This window comes from Saimiri boliviensis, chromosome 14, assembly GCF_048565385.1.
Source record: "Saimiri boliviensis isolate mSaiBol1 chromosome 14, mSaiBol1.pri, whole genome shotgun sequence".
Lineage (NCBI taxonomy): Eukaryota > Metazoa > Chordata > Mammalia > Primates > Cebidae > Saimiri > Saimiri boliviensis.
In genome coordinates, this window is record NC_133462.1 from 38579844 (window position 1) to 38595348 (window position 15505).

At 52.9% G+C, this 15505-nt stretch overlaps 1 protein-coding gene across 8 annotated transcripts in view; it reads left to right on the forward strand.

The window, feature by feature from the left end:
• The window catches only part of FBN3 (fibrillin 3), a 91966-nt gene that overhangs the window by 9006 nt on the left and 67455 nt on the right, over positions 1–15505 (forward strand). For 5 of the 8 annotated variants that reach the window (XM_074384696.1, XM_074384693.1, XM_039466740.2 and 2 more), the window contains 10 exons: positions 2171–2368; positions 2466–2591; positions 6436–6588; positions 6680–6862; positions 7873–8019; positions 8104–8223; positions 8324–8449; positions 12136–12258; positions 13379–13654; positions 13928–13981. In XM_074384696.1, coding sequence (XP_074240797.1) covers positions 2171–2368; positions 2466–2591; positions 6436–6588; positions 6680–6862; positions 7873–8019; positions 8104–8223; positions 8324–8449; positions 12136–12258; positions 13379–13654; positions 13928–13981 — 1506 coding nt within the window. Of the gene's footprint in view, positions 1–2170; positions 2369–2465; positions 2592–6435; positions 6589–6679; positions 6863–7872; positions 8020–8103; positions 8224–8323; positions 8450–12135; positions 12259–12759; positions 13218–13378; positions 13655–13927; positions 13982–15505 lie in introns of those variants that run through there. The other 3 variants (XM_039466741.2, XM_074384694.1, XM_074384698.1) reach the window with 2 other exon arrangements.

A 15505-nucleotide genomic window follows, 5' to 3' on the forward strand; every position in this document is an offset into this window, starting at 1 on the left:
GTGGTGGTGCACACCTGTAGTCTCCGGCTGAAGTGGGAGGACTGCATGAGCCCAGAAGTTCAAGGCTGCAGTGAGCCATGGTAGAGCCACCGCATTTCAGCCTAGGCGACAGAACCAGACTCTATTGCTCTGAAAAAAGAAAAAGAAGAAGAGGAGGAGGAGGAGGAGGAAGAAGGAGGAAGGAGGAGGAAGGAGGTGGAAGGAGGAGGAAGAAAAGAGGCCAGGCACAGTGGCTCATGCCTGTAATCCCACCATTTTGGGAGGCCAAGGTGGGCAGATCACTTGAGGCCAGGAGTCTGAGACTAGCCATGACCAACATGGCAAAAGCCATCTCTACTAAAAATACCAAAGAAAAAGGCCAGGCGTGGTGGCTCATGCCTGTAATCCCAGCACTTTGGGAAGCAGAGGCAGGTGAATCACGAGGTCAGGAGATAGAGACCATACTGGCTAACATGGTAAAACCCCGTCTCTACTAAAAATGCTGGCACGCACCTGTAGTCCCAGCTACTTGAGAGGCTGAGGCAGGAGAATCAGTTGAACCTGGGAGGCGGAGATTCCAGTGAGCTGAGATTGTGCCACTGCACTCCAGTTTCGGCGACAGAGCTAGACTCCATCTTGGGGGGAAAAAAAGCCCACAAAAACAAATTTAGCTGGGCATCGTAGTGTGTGCCTATAGTCCCATAGTCCCAGGTACCTGGAAGGCTGAGGCACAAAAATTGTTTGAACCCAGGAGGCAGAGGTTGCAGTGAGCTAAGGTTGCGCCACTGTACTCCAGCCTGGAAGACAGAGCAAGACCCTGTCTCAAGCAAAAAAAAAAAAAAAAAAAAAGGAGAGTGGAGAGTGGACTCAGTGATGTCTTTTGTGAGCAGTGAGGTGTGGCAGGGGCAGGGAGAGAAGAGGGAAGGAGTCAAGATGAACCCCAGGCTTGATTTGAAAACTGGGGTGGGGGGCAGGTAGTACACACCCTGGCAGGGAGGTGGAAGACTCTGAGCTCAGTGTTGGTGGAGGGTCCACAGCTGGACACTCAGGCCTGGGGCGGAGACAGCGGTGGGGGCTGCTCTGTCCTTGGGGACTGAAGCCCAGGGCGCAGCTGAGGATCCCCAGGAGAGAAGGATGGGCCAGCAGAGATGGTCACCTGGGCATTTAAACACAAACAGAAAAAACAGAGTCCACAGGAGGCTGAGAAAGAGAAAGAGGAGTGGGTAGCATCAGGGAAGTCCAGGCTTGTGAGAGTTTTCATTGCAGGAGGCATCTGAGTTCCTGCTGTGGTGTTTTGGCCCAGGAAGGCGAGGATGGGCAGGACCCGGGGAATGGAAGCTGAAGGGGCTGGGGAAGTGACCTGGGTTCGAGGGTGGACTTTTGGAAACTGCGGAAATGGAATACGGGCTGTTGGAGGCAGACCAAAGCTCTGGGTGGCAGAGGGAGAGTGAGGGGGCGGGGGAGGTGGGGGAGGTTGCAGGCATTGGGTTTTGCCTTCGGGCATCAGGACAGCTGGGGGAGGTGAGGGGGGTCTCTGTGAAGCCCCTCCTCCTTATGGGGCCTGGGTTAGGAGTGACTCTGGCTTCTTCTCTTGGGAGGGGCTGCCCTTGTTTGAGAGCTAACTCCTTTATTGGAAACATCTGGAGAAGAGAGACAAGAAGTCACATCTGGGCTCATGTACCGGGATTGGGGGAAGCAATGCAGTCACCTTGGGCTGGGCCTGATGGGGATTGGGGATGTGCTGTTGGGGTTCCAGAGAATTTGGGCAGATAATAGATCCCTCCTCAAATCTGGGCGGTATGGCAGGGCCAGGCGTGTATGCAAGGGCTAGACATACTTTGTAGCTGGGCGTCTGTGGGTTTCTTCCTAGGCCTGAAGGGAGGATGGGCCTGGGAAAGGAATCCCATCAGTTCAGACAGGGTGTTCAGACAGACCCTGAGCTGTATGGGCTTGGAGGTCCTGGTCTCTCTTGGAAGTTGGCCAGGAAATGCTTTGAAGAAAAAGAGTTTTGAAGGGTGAATAGGAGTTTGTTAGGTAGGGAAAGGGGAGGAAAGGCATTCTATTCAGGGAGGGGAACAGCATAAGTAAAGCCTGGTGTGTGGGTGCAGGGAGGCTGAGAAGGTGTTAGAGACACAGAGGCCTCTAGACAGGGCAGCCCTCAGCCAGGTGCCCACATCTGTCTGCCCTACAGATTATCGGACGGGACCCTGCTTTGGCCAAGTGGGCCCCGAGGGATGTCAGCATCAGCCGACGGGCCTCGTGTGCACCAAGGCACTATGCTGTGCCACTGTGGGCCGCGCCTGGGGCCTTCCATGTGAACTTTGCCCTGCACAGCCACACCCCTGCCGCCGCGGCTTCATCCCCAATATACACACAGGGGCCTGCCAAGGTGAGTAGTGGGGTCAGGGCTGAGCGGGAGCCCTTGGCCACCTTGGTTCTTCCCTCTGATGGGCCTCTCACTCCCTTGCTGGGCTTTGTCCTTGCAGATGTGGATGAGTGCCAGGCCGTGCCAGGCCTGTGCCAGGGAGGCAGATGCATGAACACGGTGGGCTCCTTCCATTGCCACTGTCCCGCTGGACACCGGCTCAGTGACAGCAGCGCTGCATGTGAAGGTGGGTGACCGCAGGGGAACGACCTGGGACCTCACCTGTGATTCGTGTCCTGGGCAGCTCAACCTCCCCTGCAGGAAGGCAGAGGGTCAGGCTAGTGAGGCGCCCAGCTCTGACCTCCTCCCTGTCTATGTAGATGTGAATGAGTGTCTCAGCGTGCCGGCCTCTGCTCCAGGGGTGACTGCACCAACACTGTGGGGAGCTACGTGTGCGCCTCTCCCTGAGGTTTTGCCAGCAGCCTGGATGGCACCCACTGCCTGGGTGAACCGGGGCCCAAGGGGCTGGAGGGGAGGGGAGGTAGGAGAGAGACCCCTTGTTCAGTTCTGTCTGTTTTTCTCTCTCTCTCTTTCTGTTTGTTTGTTTATTTTTTGAGAGAGTCTTGCCCTGTTGCCCAGGCTGGAGTACAATGGTGTGATCTCAGCTCACTGCAACCTCCACCTCCTGGGTTCAAAAGATCCTCCTGCCTCAGCCTCCCGAGTAGCTGGGATTACAGGCATGCACTTCCCACCATGTTTGGCTAATTTTTCTATTTTTAGTAGAGACTGGGTTTCTCCATGTTGGCCAGGCTGGTCTTGAACTCCTGACTGCAAGTGATCCACCCTCCTCGGCCTCCCAAAGGGCTGAGATTATAGGCGTGAGCCACCTCTCCCGGCCCCACCCTCATTTTTAAGATGGGGAAACCGAAGCCCAGAAAGGGGACGTTTGCTTGAGTCCAGTCAACTAATCCGGAACACACTCAGCTCTGCAGATTCCCTGCCAGGGTGGCAGTTCCTTGGGCTGCCCCTCCCCCTGGAGGCCCACCCTTCAGCAACCCCTCGACATTTGGCCTGGCCAAGGGGGAATCCACCCTTAGAGCTCTCACTCCTTCTTTTGCTTTTTTTTTTTTTTTTTTTTTTTTTTTGAGACAGAGTCTTACTCTGTCCTCCAGGCTGGAATGCAGTGGCGCGATCTCAGCTCACGGCTATCTCCGCCTCCCAGGTTCAAGCCATTCTCCTGCCTCAGCCTCCCGAGTAGCTGGGAGTACAGGCATGTGCCACCACGCCCGGCTAATTTTTTGTATTTTAGTAGAGACAGGGTTTTATCGTGTTAGCCAGGATGGCTAACCTGTCTCTATTATACCCTGTCTCTACTAAAATACAAAAAATTAATCTCCTGACCTCATGATCCGCCCACCTCAGCCTCCCACAGTGCTGGGATTACAGGCATGAGCCACCTTGCCTGGCCTTCTTTTGCTGTCTTGATGAGCTGGGCATCAGGCCCTAGAAGTTGCCTGTAATCAACAGGGCTGGCCAGGAACCTGAACGATGGTGTTGGAGGATGATGGGCAGCATCCTGGTTTGGGGAGACAAGAGGAGGCTTGGAGGTCCTCCAGCGTCACCCCAGGCCCTCAGGCTAGGCCACTACCAGGCAGGGCTGAGAATATTGTGTTTGGAGTTCAGCCACTATGCTGTGGCCAACTCTAGGCTTTCTAGGTGTCCGCCATGGGGGGCTGTCGTAGCCGGCATTAGGGGTACCTATGGACACATTCCCTGGACTGTGGGGGCCTCTCTCAGCTGCTAAAGAGCAGACCCTGGATTTGAAAAACCAGCCTCTTGGGCGGGCTCGGTGGCTCACACCTGTAATCCCAGTACTTTGGAAGGCTGAGGTGGGTGGATCACAAGGTCAAAAGATCGAGACCATCCTGGCCAACATGGTAAAACCCTGTCTCTACTAAAAATACAAAAATTAGCTGGGCGTGGTGGCGCGTGCCTGTAATCCCAGCTACTCGGGAGGCTGAGGCAGGAGAATCACTTGAACCCAGAAGGCGGAGGTGAAGTGAGCCGAGCTGGCATCACTGCACTGCGCTTCAGCCTCCTGGCCACAGAGCAAGTCTCTGTCTCAAAAATAAAAAAATAAAAAAGAAAGAAAATCCAGCCTCTGACCATAGTCTTTGGAATCAGTCTGGGGTTCCCACCCAGAGCTGCTCGCAGACCCTGTGACCTTGGGCAAGTGACTTAACCTGTCTGTGCCTCAATTTTCCCATCTATAAAATGGTAGCTAATAGCCGTACCTAGCTCAGTGAAGATTGAGTAAGTTATAATTTAGGGAGTAATTTGCATTACTTTAATTTGCATTAAGCATTAAGTAATTGCATTAAGTAATTTGCATTAAGTATTAAGAGAATACTTAGGACACATTCACGGATACCAGGTGAGGTGGAGGCTGTGACCACTTAACTCACAGTGTATACTTACAGTAATCACAGGATCATTTCTGTTAACATTCTTTTATTTTCTTGTTTTGAGATGGAGTCTCGCTCTGTCGCCCAGGCTGGAGTGCAGTGGTGCGATCTTGGCTCATTGTAACCACTGTCTCCCTGGTTCAAGTGATTCTCTTGCCTCAGTCTCCTGAGTAGCTGGGATTACAGGTGCTCACCACCACCACGCCTGGCTAATTTTTGTATTTTTAGTGAAGATGGGGTCTCACTGTGTTGGACAGGCTGGTCTTGAACTCCTGACCTCAGGCCTTGGCCTCCCGGAGTGCTGGAATTGCAGGCATGAGCCACTGCACCAAACCATTTTTGTTAAAATTCTTATATTCTATCCTTCTTGCTTGAGGGGGTGTTGCCTGTCGGATTCCCTGAGATTGGAAAATCGAGTTTCCTGTCCTCCTCCTGCTTTTGCAGCTGTGTAACTTTGAGGAGTCTGTTGACCTCACCTCATCTAGGCACACCCAGCCCCCTTTGAGGGCCTATGATGAGGCTGAGAATGAAAAACCCTGACTCCCCCACAGGTACCTGGGGGCCCCCAGGTGCACGGGGCAGGGACCAGGGAGGTGGAAACATTTGCATTTTTTCCCAGCTTGGGGGAGGTCAGGGGCCGCTGTCAGTGGCCCTCCCAGCTACTGGGAGGAGCTTTTTAAACTGTAGGCCACCTGCCAAGCTTTGTGCGTTTTTAAGCCTAAAAATATTCTCTTTAAGCCAGAGCCTGAGAAATCCAATCGCTGCCTAAAGCCATTGACCTTGAGGGGTCAGTGGGAAGTGGAAGAGTGTTGGTGGTTCACATACCTGGGGAGCCTCTCTGCCTCAGTCTCCCCAGGGCAGTGGCTGTCAATCCACCCCTCTACTCCTTGGGGCCCCTTGCTGAAATTCACAGTCTTGTAGGTAATGCCTGTAGCCAGCAAGCAAAGACACACAGCTGTAGATCTTGGTGCCCCTGCCTGGTCTCCCACCGGGGCAATCCTTCCCTGCTGGTGGGTCTTCCTCAGTGCAGTTGGATGCCTGCAGCAATGGGGAGCTCACTACCTCTGTGTAATAATTTGGAAATCTTGGTAATAAGAGATGGCACTGAGCGGGCATTGGCCACATGTCAAACTTTTATTTATTTATTTACTGAGACAGGGTCTTGTTCTGTCTCCCAGGCTGGAGTGCAGTGGCGAGAACTCGGCTCACTGCAACCTCCGCCTCCCGGGTTGAAGCAATTCTGCCTCAGCCTCCCAAGTAGCTTGAATTACAGGTGCTAGCCACCGCGCCTGGCTAAGTTTTGTATTTTTAGTAGAGATGGCGTTTTGCTGTGTTGGCCAGGCTGGTCTTGAACTCCTGACCTCAAGTGATCCACCTGCCTCGGCTTCCCAAAGTGCTGGGTTTACAGGCGTGAGCCCCTGAATCTGGACTATATCAGACTTCTCATCCAGGTAATACTTTTCCCAGGTGAGGCGGATGGTCCAAGAACCCCCATTTTATGGAGGGGAAACTGAGGCACAGACAAACAGACCCGGCCTACAGGTGGTGCTGCTACAGCTGGGATTTGGATCCAGGTCTGGCCACCAATGTCCTGTGCTCATGGGCTCGCTCTCTGATCTTTTGCAGACCACCGGGTCGGCACCTGCTTCTCGGTGCTTTTCGGGGGCCGCTGTGCTGGAGACCTCACCGGCTACTACACTCACAGGCAGTGTTGTTGCGACAAGGGCAGGTGCTGGGCGGCTGGCCCCACCCCTGAGCTGTGTCCTCCTCGGGGTTCCAGTGAGTAAGAGCTGCAGCCTGCAGGGCTGGGCGGGGAGAGGAGGGGACAGGGCAGGACCAAGGGCCTGGCCTTAACCCTGGTTCCTTGCAGATGAGTTCCAGCAACTGTGCATCCCGGCGCTGCCGCTGCTACCTGGCCACTCTGGCCTCTTCCCTGGCCTCCTGGGTTTCAGATCCAATGGCATGGGTCCCGCCTTTGGGCCAACGCGACTCAACCCTTATGGCTCCAATGGGCGTGGGGTCCCCAGCCTGGGCCCTGGCAACTCTAATATTGGTGAGGCCTGGGGCTTGAGAGGAAAGCTCCAAAACTTGAAGGGTGGACTTGGATCTGGGGAGAGAGCTCTGAACAGGGGAGGGTGTCCAGGCCTCAGAGAGAGGATCAGGGCTTTAGAAGGGGCGCTCCTGGCCCGGATAGCAGGAATGAAAGTGCCCGTAGTAGATGAGGATGGAGGTAACTGGAGAATCCCGTCCTCAGAGTTAGGGTTTGGGCCAGACACAGTGGCTCATGCCTGTAATCCCAGTACTTTGGGAGGCCGAGGTGGAAGGATTGCTTGAGGCCAGGAGTTTGAGACCAGCCTGGGCAACATAGCAAGACCCTGTCTCTACAGCGAATTTAAAATTAACTAGGTGTGGTAATGTGCACCAGTAGTCCCAGCTACTCAGGAGGATGGGGCAGGAGGATTGCTGGATCCCAGGAGTTGGAGGCTGCAGTGAGCTGTGATTGTGCCACTGGTCTCCAACCTGGGTGACAGAGTGAGACCTCGTCTCTAAAAACAAAAATAAGTCAGGGTTTGGGCTTTGGGTGGGGAGTTTGGGCCTGGTGTGGGGGTCTGAGATGGAGAACTTAGGCCTGGGGTAGGGTCTTGCCCCACAGCAAGGATTTGGGCACAGAATGGGAGTCCACAGGCATCTCTGGGCCCAGGTTGGAGAGATCCAGGCTCAGGTCGAAGGGATCCAGGCCCCAGGTTGGAGGGATTCGGGCCCAGGTTGAAGGGATCCAGGCCCCAGGTTGGAGGGATCCAGGCCCAGGTTGGAGGGATCCAGGCCCAGGTTGAAGGGATCCAGGCCCCAGGTTGGAGGGATCCAGGCCCAGGTTGAAGGGATCCAGGCCCCAGGTTGGAGGGATCCAGGCCCAAGTTGGAGTTCTGAATCTAAGGCAGGACTCTCCAGGGTATAGGGGGCAGGATCTGAGCCGGGGCAGGGTCCCAGGCTCAGAGGGCGTACCTGGGCTCCAGACTGGGGAGGGACCATCCACTGCTCAGATGCCTCTGCGGGCCCCACCAGCAGGCACTGCTACTCTGAACCAGACCATTGACATCTGCCGACACTTTACCAATCTGTGCCTGAATGGCCGCTGCCTGCCCACGCCTTCCAGCTACCACTGCGAGTGTAACGTGGGTTACACCCAGGACGTGCGTGGCGAGTGCATCGGTGAGCCCATGCTAGGTGGGGTGAGGGGGGTTGTGGGTTCTCACTGCCCTGCTGGGGCTGGGGCTCAGGGTCCTCTCCCCTCAGATGTAGACGAATGCACCAGCAGCCCCTGCCACCACGGTGACTGTGTCAACATCCCCGGCACCTACCACTGCCGGTGCCACCCAGGCTTCCAGGCCACACTCACCAGGCAGGCATGCGTCGGTACGGCCATCCGTCCAAGAGTGGAGGTGATGGTGAGGGGTCTGGCCCAGGCTTGGAAGGTGGGGGGCACCTCCTGATGGCCCACCTCCCTTCCCCGCAGATGTGGACGAGTGCATTGTCAGTGGTGGCCTTTGTCACCTGGGCCGCTGTGTCAACACGGAGGGCAGCTTTCAGTGTGTCTGCAATGCAGGCTTTGAGCTCAGCCCTGACGGCAAGAACTGTGTGGGTGAGTTGAGGGTGGGAGGGTAGGCAGGAGCTTCTGGGCTCATTGCTGCCTTTTTCAGCCACCTCAAATCTTCACTCTGCCCTGGCCAGGCGCGGTGGCTCATGCCTGTAATCCCAGCACTTTGGGAGGCCAAGGCGGGTGGATCATCAGAGGTCAGGAGTTCGAGACCAGCCTGGTCAACATGGTGAAACCCTGTCTTTACTAAAAATACAAAAATTAGCCGGGCATGGTGGTATGCACCTGTAATCCCAGTTACCTGGGAGGCTGAGGCAGGAGAATTACTTGAACCTGGGAGGAGGTGGAGGTTGCAGTGAGTCAAGATCGCACCACTTCACTCCAGCGTGGGAGACAGAGCAAAACTGTCTCAGAAAAACAAACGAAAAATCTTCACTCTGCCCCAAAACCCACCTCCCTTCTTTACGATGTCTCCTCTGCTCACCTCTGAACTCAGCAGCCCACCTTAGACCCTTCTTATCTCCTGACCACCCTGACTCCCCTTTTCATTTCTTCCTTCCTGAATTTATTCTGTGAATTGCAAGGAAAAACCTTTTGGGGCCAGCCTTGTGGGTCATGCCTGTAATCTCAACACTTTGCAAGGCTGAGGCAGGAGAATCTCTTGAGCCAAAAAGGTCAAGGCTGCAGTGAGCTATAATCATGCCCCTGCACTCCAGCCTGGCTGTTTAGAACAAGACACCATCTTCTATTTAAAAAAAAAAAAAGAAGAAGAAGAAGAAGGCTGGGTGTGGTGGCTCACGCCTGTAATCCCAGCACTTTGGGAGGCTGAGACAGGTGGATCACCTGAGGTCATGAGTTCGAGACCAGCCTGACCAACATGGTGAAACCCTGTCTCTACTAAATACAAAAAATTAGCCAGGCATGGTGGCAAACACCTACTCGTGAGGCTGAAGCAGGAGAATCCTTGAACTCAGGAAGCAGAGGTTGCAGTGAGCCGAGATCATACCACAGCACTCCAGCCTGGGCAACAGGAGTGAAATAGTCTCAACAAAAAAAAGAAAAGAAAAAAAGGAAAGGGTCTTTTGGGCAAGACCACACTGGCAATGCCTGACCCTGGCCTGAAGCAGGGTCCCTCCGTGTCCTAGGACGGCTTGGAACAGCCTGGCCGATGTTCATATATATATCAGCTTGCTCTGGGGTACAGGTGGGTTATGGTGGGGGCCAGAGAGGACTTAGCTCCCACAACCCATAACCGAAAGGGACCCCTTGACTCTGTCACCTTATCTCAGGAGATCCGCCTTCAAGTCTTCTCTCGTGTGGAAGGATCTTATCCTTTCTGCATTCCTTCATTTAAAAAGACATTTTTGGCATTTTTTGATATATAATTCATATACCATAAAATTAGCCATTTGAAGTGTACTGGTCAGCGGTTTTTAGTATATGCACAGAGATGGACAAATATCACTACAGTCCAACTTGAAAACACCCTTATCACCTCAGAAACATACCTGATATTCATTAGTAGTCACTCCGCAAATTCTCTGTCCTCGCCTGCAACCCTGGGCACTAGGCAAATTATTTTTCTGACTCAGCAAATTTGCCCATTTTGGACAAGAGGGAATCGTGGCTTTTTGTGAGCATCTTCTTTTGCTGAATATGGTGTTTTAAAGGTCCATCATATTGTAGCGTGTATTGGTGCTTCATTTTTTAAAAAATTAAATACATTTTTATGCCAGGCATGGTAGCTCATGCTTATAATCCCAACACTTTGGGAGGCTGAAGTGGGAGGATCACTTGAGGTCAGGTGTTCGACACCAGCCTGGCTAACATGTGTGAAACTATTACTACTAAAAATACAAAAATTAGCCAGGCATGGTGGTGTATGACTGTAATCCCAGCTACTTGGGAGGCTGAGGCAGGATAATTGCTTGAACCCTGGAGACGGAGTCTGCAATGAGCTGAGATCACATCACTCCACTCCAGTGTGGGCGACAGAGTGAGACTCAGTCTCAAAACAAAAAAATTCTTTTATGCCAGTCTTGGGGGCTCACACCTGTAATCCCAGCGCTTTGTAAGGCTGAGGCAGGAGGGTCCTTTGAGGCCAGGAGTTCAAGACCAGCCTGGACAACATAGCAAGACCCTGTCTCTACAGAAAACCCAAAAAATAGCCTGGCGTGGTGGTGTGTGCCTGTAGTTCCAGCTACTTGGGAGGCTGAGGCAGGAGAATCATTTGAGCCCAGGAGTTTGGGTCTTCAGTGAGCTGTGATTGCATCACTGCACTCCAGCCTGGGTGACAGAGCTAGACCTTGTCATATATATATATATATATACTTATTTTTATTTATTTATTTTTGAGACTGAGTCTTGCTCTGTCACCCAGGCTGGAGTGCAATGGTGCGATCTTGGCTCACTGCAGCCTCTGCCTCCCGGGTTCAAGTGATTCTTCTGCCTCAGCCTCCCTAGTAGCTGAGATTACAGGTACTTGCCACCATGTCCGGCTATTTTTTGTATTTTTAGTAGAGACAGGGTTTCACCATGTTGACCAGGCTGGTCTCAAACCCCTGACCTCAGGTGATCTGCCTGCCTCGGCCTCCCCAAGTGCTGGGATTACAGGTGTGAGCCATGTATTTGTTTTTTTGAGATTGGGTCTCACTGTGTTGCCTAGGCTGGACTTGAACTCCCGGGCTCAAGCAATCCCCCCGCCTCAGCCACTTGAGTAGCTGGGACTACAGGCAGAAGCCAGTGCGCCTGGCTTCCTCATTCTTTCTAATGGCTGAATGAAGTTCCCTTGCGTGAATAGACCACAGTATGTTGATTCATTCCTCAGTGGATGGACACTGGCTTGTTTTCACTTTCTGGTGTTAGGAATAATGCTTCTGTGAATGTTCGTGTGCAAACTTTTGCGGTGGCATTTCATGCATTTATTTTCTTAATGTACGTACAGTCCTTTATTGTTTAAAACTGACATTTTGGAAAATAACTCATTTCTGCACTTGCCACCTTCCATGAAATTAGACCATGTTCTTACTAACTTTTTTCCCCCTTTCTTTTTTATAAAATTGAAGTGAGACTCACACAACGTAAATGTAATCATTTAAAGGTGAACAGGAGGTTGGGCGAGGTGGCTCACATCTGTAATCCCAGCACTTTGGGAGGCCAAGGCAGGCGGATCAGGAGTTCAAGACCAGCCTGGCCAACGTGGTGAAACCTTGTCTCTACTAAAAATACAAAAACAATTAACCAGGCATGGTGGTGCATGCCTGTAATCCCTACTTGGGAGGCTGAAGCAGGAGAATTGCTTGAACCCTGGAGGTAGAGGTTGCAGTGAGCTGAGATCACACCATTGTGCTCTAGCCTGGGCAACAAGAGTGAGACTTGGTCTCAAAAAAAAAAATTAAATTAAAAATGAACAATTCACTGATATTTAATAAATTTCCAGTGTTGTGCTACCACCACCACTTTTATTTAGCTTTGAGCTAATATTTATGCAGCACCTACTGTATGCAGACCAAGCAAGACAGGGGCCATGTCCTGGGGAACTCACATCCCAGCAGACAGACTAATATACAAGCAAACACAGTCACAGACAACCACTGCTTGTTTGCCTCCCACACCCCAGGGAGGGATCCTGGGGAGCTCAGCCTGCAGCCTGGAGAAGGGAGAGAGAGGGTCCCAGTGTGCGGTGGGCACCTGGCCCTCTGTCTGGACCCAGTCTCTCCTACTGTCCCCAGACCACAACGAGTGTGCCACTAGCACCATGTGCATCAACGGTGTGTGTCTCAACGAGGATGGCAGCTTCTCCTGCCTCTGCAAACCTGGCTTCCTGCTGGCACCTGACGGCCACTACTGCATGGGTGAGTCTCGAGCCAGACTGGACAGCAGAGGGGAGAAGGGAGATGGGGAAGCAGAGGGCGGGGGAGGAAGCGTAGAGGGATCAAACAGGCATGGGACGGGCGTGAGAGAAGAAGAGAAGGGATCGGGAGAGAAAGAGGAGGAGGGGAAAAAAGAAAAGAAGTGAAGAACAAGAAAAGGAAGAAAAGAAGAGGCAGGTGCCATGGCTCACGCCTGTAATCCCAGCACTTTGGGAGGCCGAGGTGGGTGAATCGCTTGAGGTTAGGAGTTCAAGACTAGCTGGCCAACACAGTGAAACCCCATCCCCACTAAAAGTACCAAAATCAGCTGGTGGTGTGCTCGCCTTTAATCCCAGCTACTTGGGAGGCCGAGGCAGGAGAATCGCTTGATCCTGGGAGCTGGAGGTTACAATGAGCCGAGATCGTGCCATTGCACTCCAGCCTTGGTGACAAGAGTGAGACTCTGTCTCAAAAAAAAAAAGGAGATGGATTATAAGGTGGGGAGGGGCCAGGTGCATCTGTGATCCCAGCACTCCTGAGATGGGAGGATCACTTGAGGCCAGGAGTTGGAGACCAGCTTGGGCAACATAGCCAGACCCCATCTCTACCTGAAAAATAAAAAATAGCTGGGTATGGTAGCATGCACCTGTAATCCCAGCACTTTGGAAGGCTGAGGCAGAAGGACCATGAGCTCAGAAGTTTGAGACCAGCCTGGGCAACACGGTGAGACTTCATCTCTACCCAAAAAAAAATTAAAAATTAGCCAAACCTGGATATTCACTTCTGTACTCCCTGCTACTCAGGAGGCTGAGGCAGCAGGATCACTTGAGCCTAGAAGTTGGAGGCTGAAGTGAGCTATGAAAGCGCCACTGCACTCCAGTCCCAGAGGCAGACCCTGCCTTTAAGAAAACTGTTTAAAGGTGGAGAGAGAGAAAGAAAGACGGGGAGAAATGGAGGAGGAGGTGAGGAGGGAGACGAGGAGGAGAGGGCAGAGACACAGACAACTGAAAACTGGAAAGGAAAGAAATGGAGTGGCTGGGAAGATGGAAAGGTGGGAGACGGGGAGGGGAGGGAGGAGGGGAGCAGGATGGGACCTTTCCCCGTGCTGCCATGGCCTCTGCAGACATTGACGAGTGCCAGCTGCCCGGCATCTGCGTGAACGGCCACTGCACCAACAGCGAGGGCTCCTTCCACTGCCAGTGCCTGGGGGGGCTGGCGGTGGGCGAGGATGGCCGAATGTGTGTGGACACCCATGTGCGCAGCACCTGCTACAGGGCCATTGAGCAGGGCTCCTGCGCCCACCCCTTCCCCGGCACCATCACCAAGTCTGAGTGCTGCTGTGCCAACCCGGACCACGGTTTTGGGGAGCCCTGCAAGCTTTGTCCTGCCAAGAACTCTGGTGAGCATCCGGCTGCCTGGTCCCCACCGCCTCCACAGCTTTGAGTGCTTCCATCGGTCCTTGAGTGCAGAGGTGGGGGGTCATGGCTCCTGTGGAGTGGAGGCTGTTTTCGAAAAGAGGCTGAAGGGTGTTGCTGTCCCCCCACAGGGGTGTGGAGTTTCGTCTTAGTCCCACACTCTTGCCCAAGACCAGGGGCCTCGTCCTTGCCCACGGCTGAATGCAAGCCATGGCTAAGCTCCCTGACCCATCTCGCTCTGCTCCTCCATCCCCTAGCGGAGTTCCAGGCACTGTGCAGCAGTGGGATTGGCATTACCACGGATGGTCGAGGTAAGTGAGCCCCGCTCCTCCAAGCAGCAGCCAGCCTGCCCTACCAGATGTGGGGAGAGCTGTGGTTGGGGGCTGTGGGAGTTTGCCTGGGGTTCCCTTAACAAAATGCCTCAGACTGGACGGCTTCAACAACAGAAGTTGATTCTCTCACACTCCTGGAGGCCAAGGTCCGAGATCAAGGTGCGGGCAGCGCCAGTTCCCTTGGAGGCCTTGAGGGAGAATCTGTCCCAGACCTCTCCCCAGCTTCTGGTGGTGGCCACCAATCTTTGGCATTTCTTGGCTCGTAGAAGTGTCCATATTCACATGGCATTCTCCCTGTGTCCAATTTCCCCCCACGCTTTTTAGAGATGGGATCTTGCTATATTGCCCAGGCTGGAGCGATGTGGTGCAATCATGGCTCACTGCAGCCTCGAACTTGTGGGCTCAAGTGATACCTCCTGAGTAGCTGGGACTATAGGCAGTCACCACCATGACTTGCTAATTTGTTTTTCTTTTCTTTTCTCTTCTCTTCTTTTTTCTTTTTCTTTTTTTTTTTTTTTTTTTAGACAGAGTCTTGCTCTGTTATCCAGGCTGGAGTGTAGGGGCGTGAACTCAGCTCATTGCAACCTCTGCCTTCTGGGTTCGAGGAATTCTCCTGCCTCAGCTTCCCAGATAGCTGGGATTACAGGCATGCACCACCACATCCAGCTAATTTTTGTTTTTTGTTTGTTTTAGTAGAGATGAGTTTTGTCTTGTTGTCCAGGCTGGTCTTGAACTGTGAGCCTCAAGTGATTCACCCACCTTGGCCTCCCAAAGTGCTGGGATTACACATATGAGGCCCATGCCCAGCCAATTTTTTAAAAATTTAATTTTCGGCCAGGCACCGTGGCTGACGTCTGTAATCCAACGTTTTGGGAGGCCAAGGGTTGTGGATCACTTGAGGCCAGGAGTTCCAGACCAGCTTGGCCAATATGGTGAAACCCCATCTCTACTGAAAATACAAAAATTAGCCAGGAGTGGTGGCAGACACCTGTAATCCCAGCTACTTGAGAGGCTGAGTCACGAGAATTGCTTGAACCAGGGAGGCAGAAGTTGCGGTGAGCCGAGATTGCACCACTGCACTCCAGCCTGAGTGACAGAGTGAGACCCTGTCTCAAAAAAAAAAAAAAAATTTACTCTTTGTACTTTTACTGGAGTTCAGTGGTGCAATCTCGGCTAACTGCAACCTCTGCCTCCTGGGTTTAAGCGATTCTTCCACCTCAGCCTCCCAAGTAGCTGGGACCACAGGCACGTGCCACCACGCCCAGCTAATTTTTTTGTATTTTTAGTAGAGACAGGGTTTCACCATGTTGGCCAGGGTGGTCTTGATCGCTTGACCTCGTGATCTTCCTGCCTTGGCCTCCCAAAGTGCTGGGATTACAGGTGACAGCCACCATATGCAGCCTAGAATTGCTTTTATTTTTATTATGGTGCCACTGTATGGATGTTTGCTCCACTATTTCCAAACTGGGAATAATTTTGTCCCCTGCCCCACCGAGGCCATTT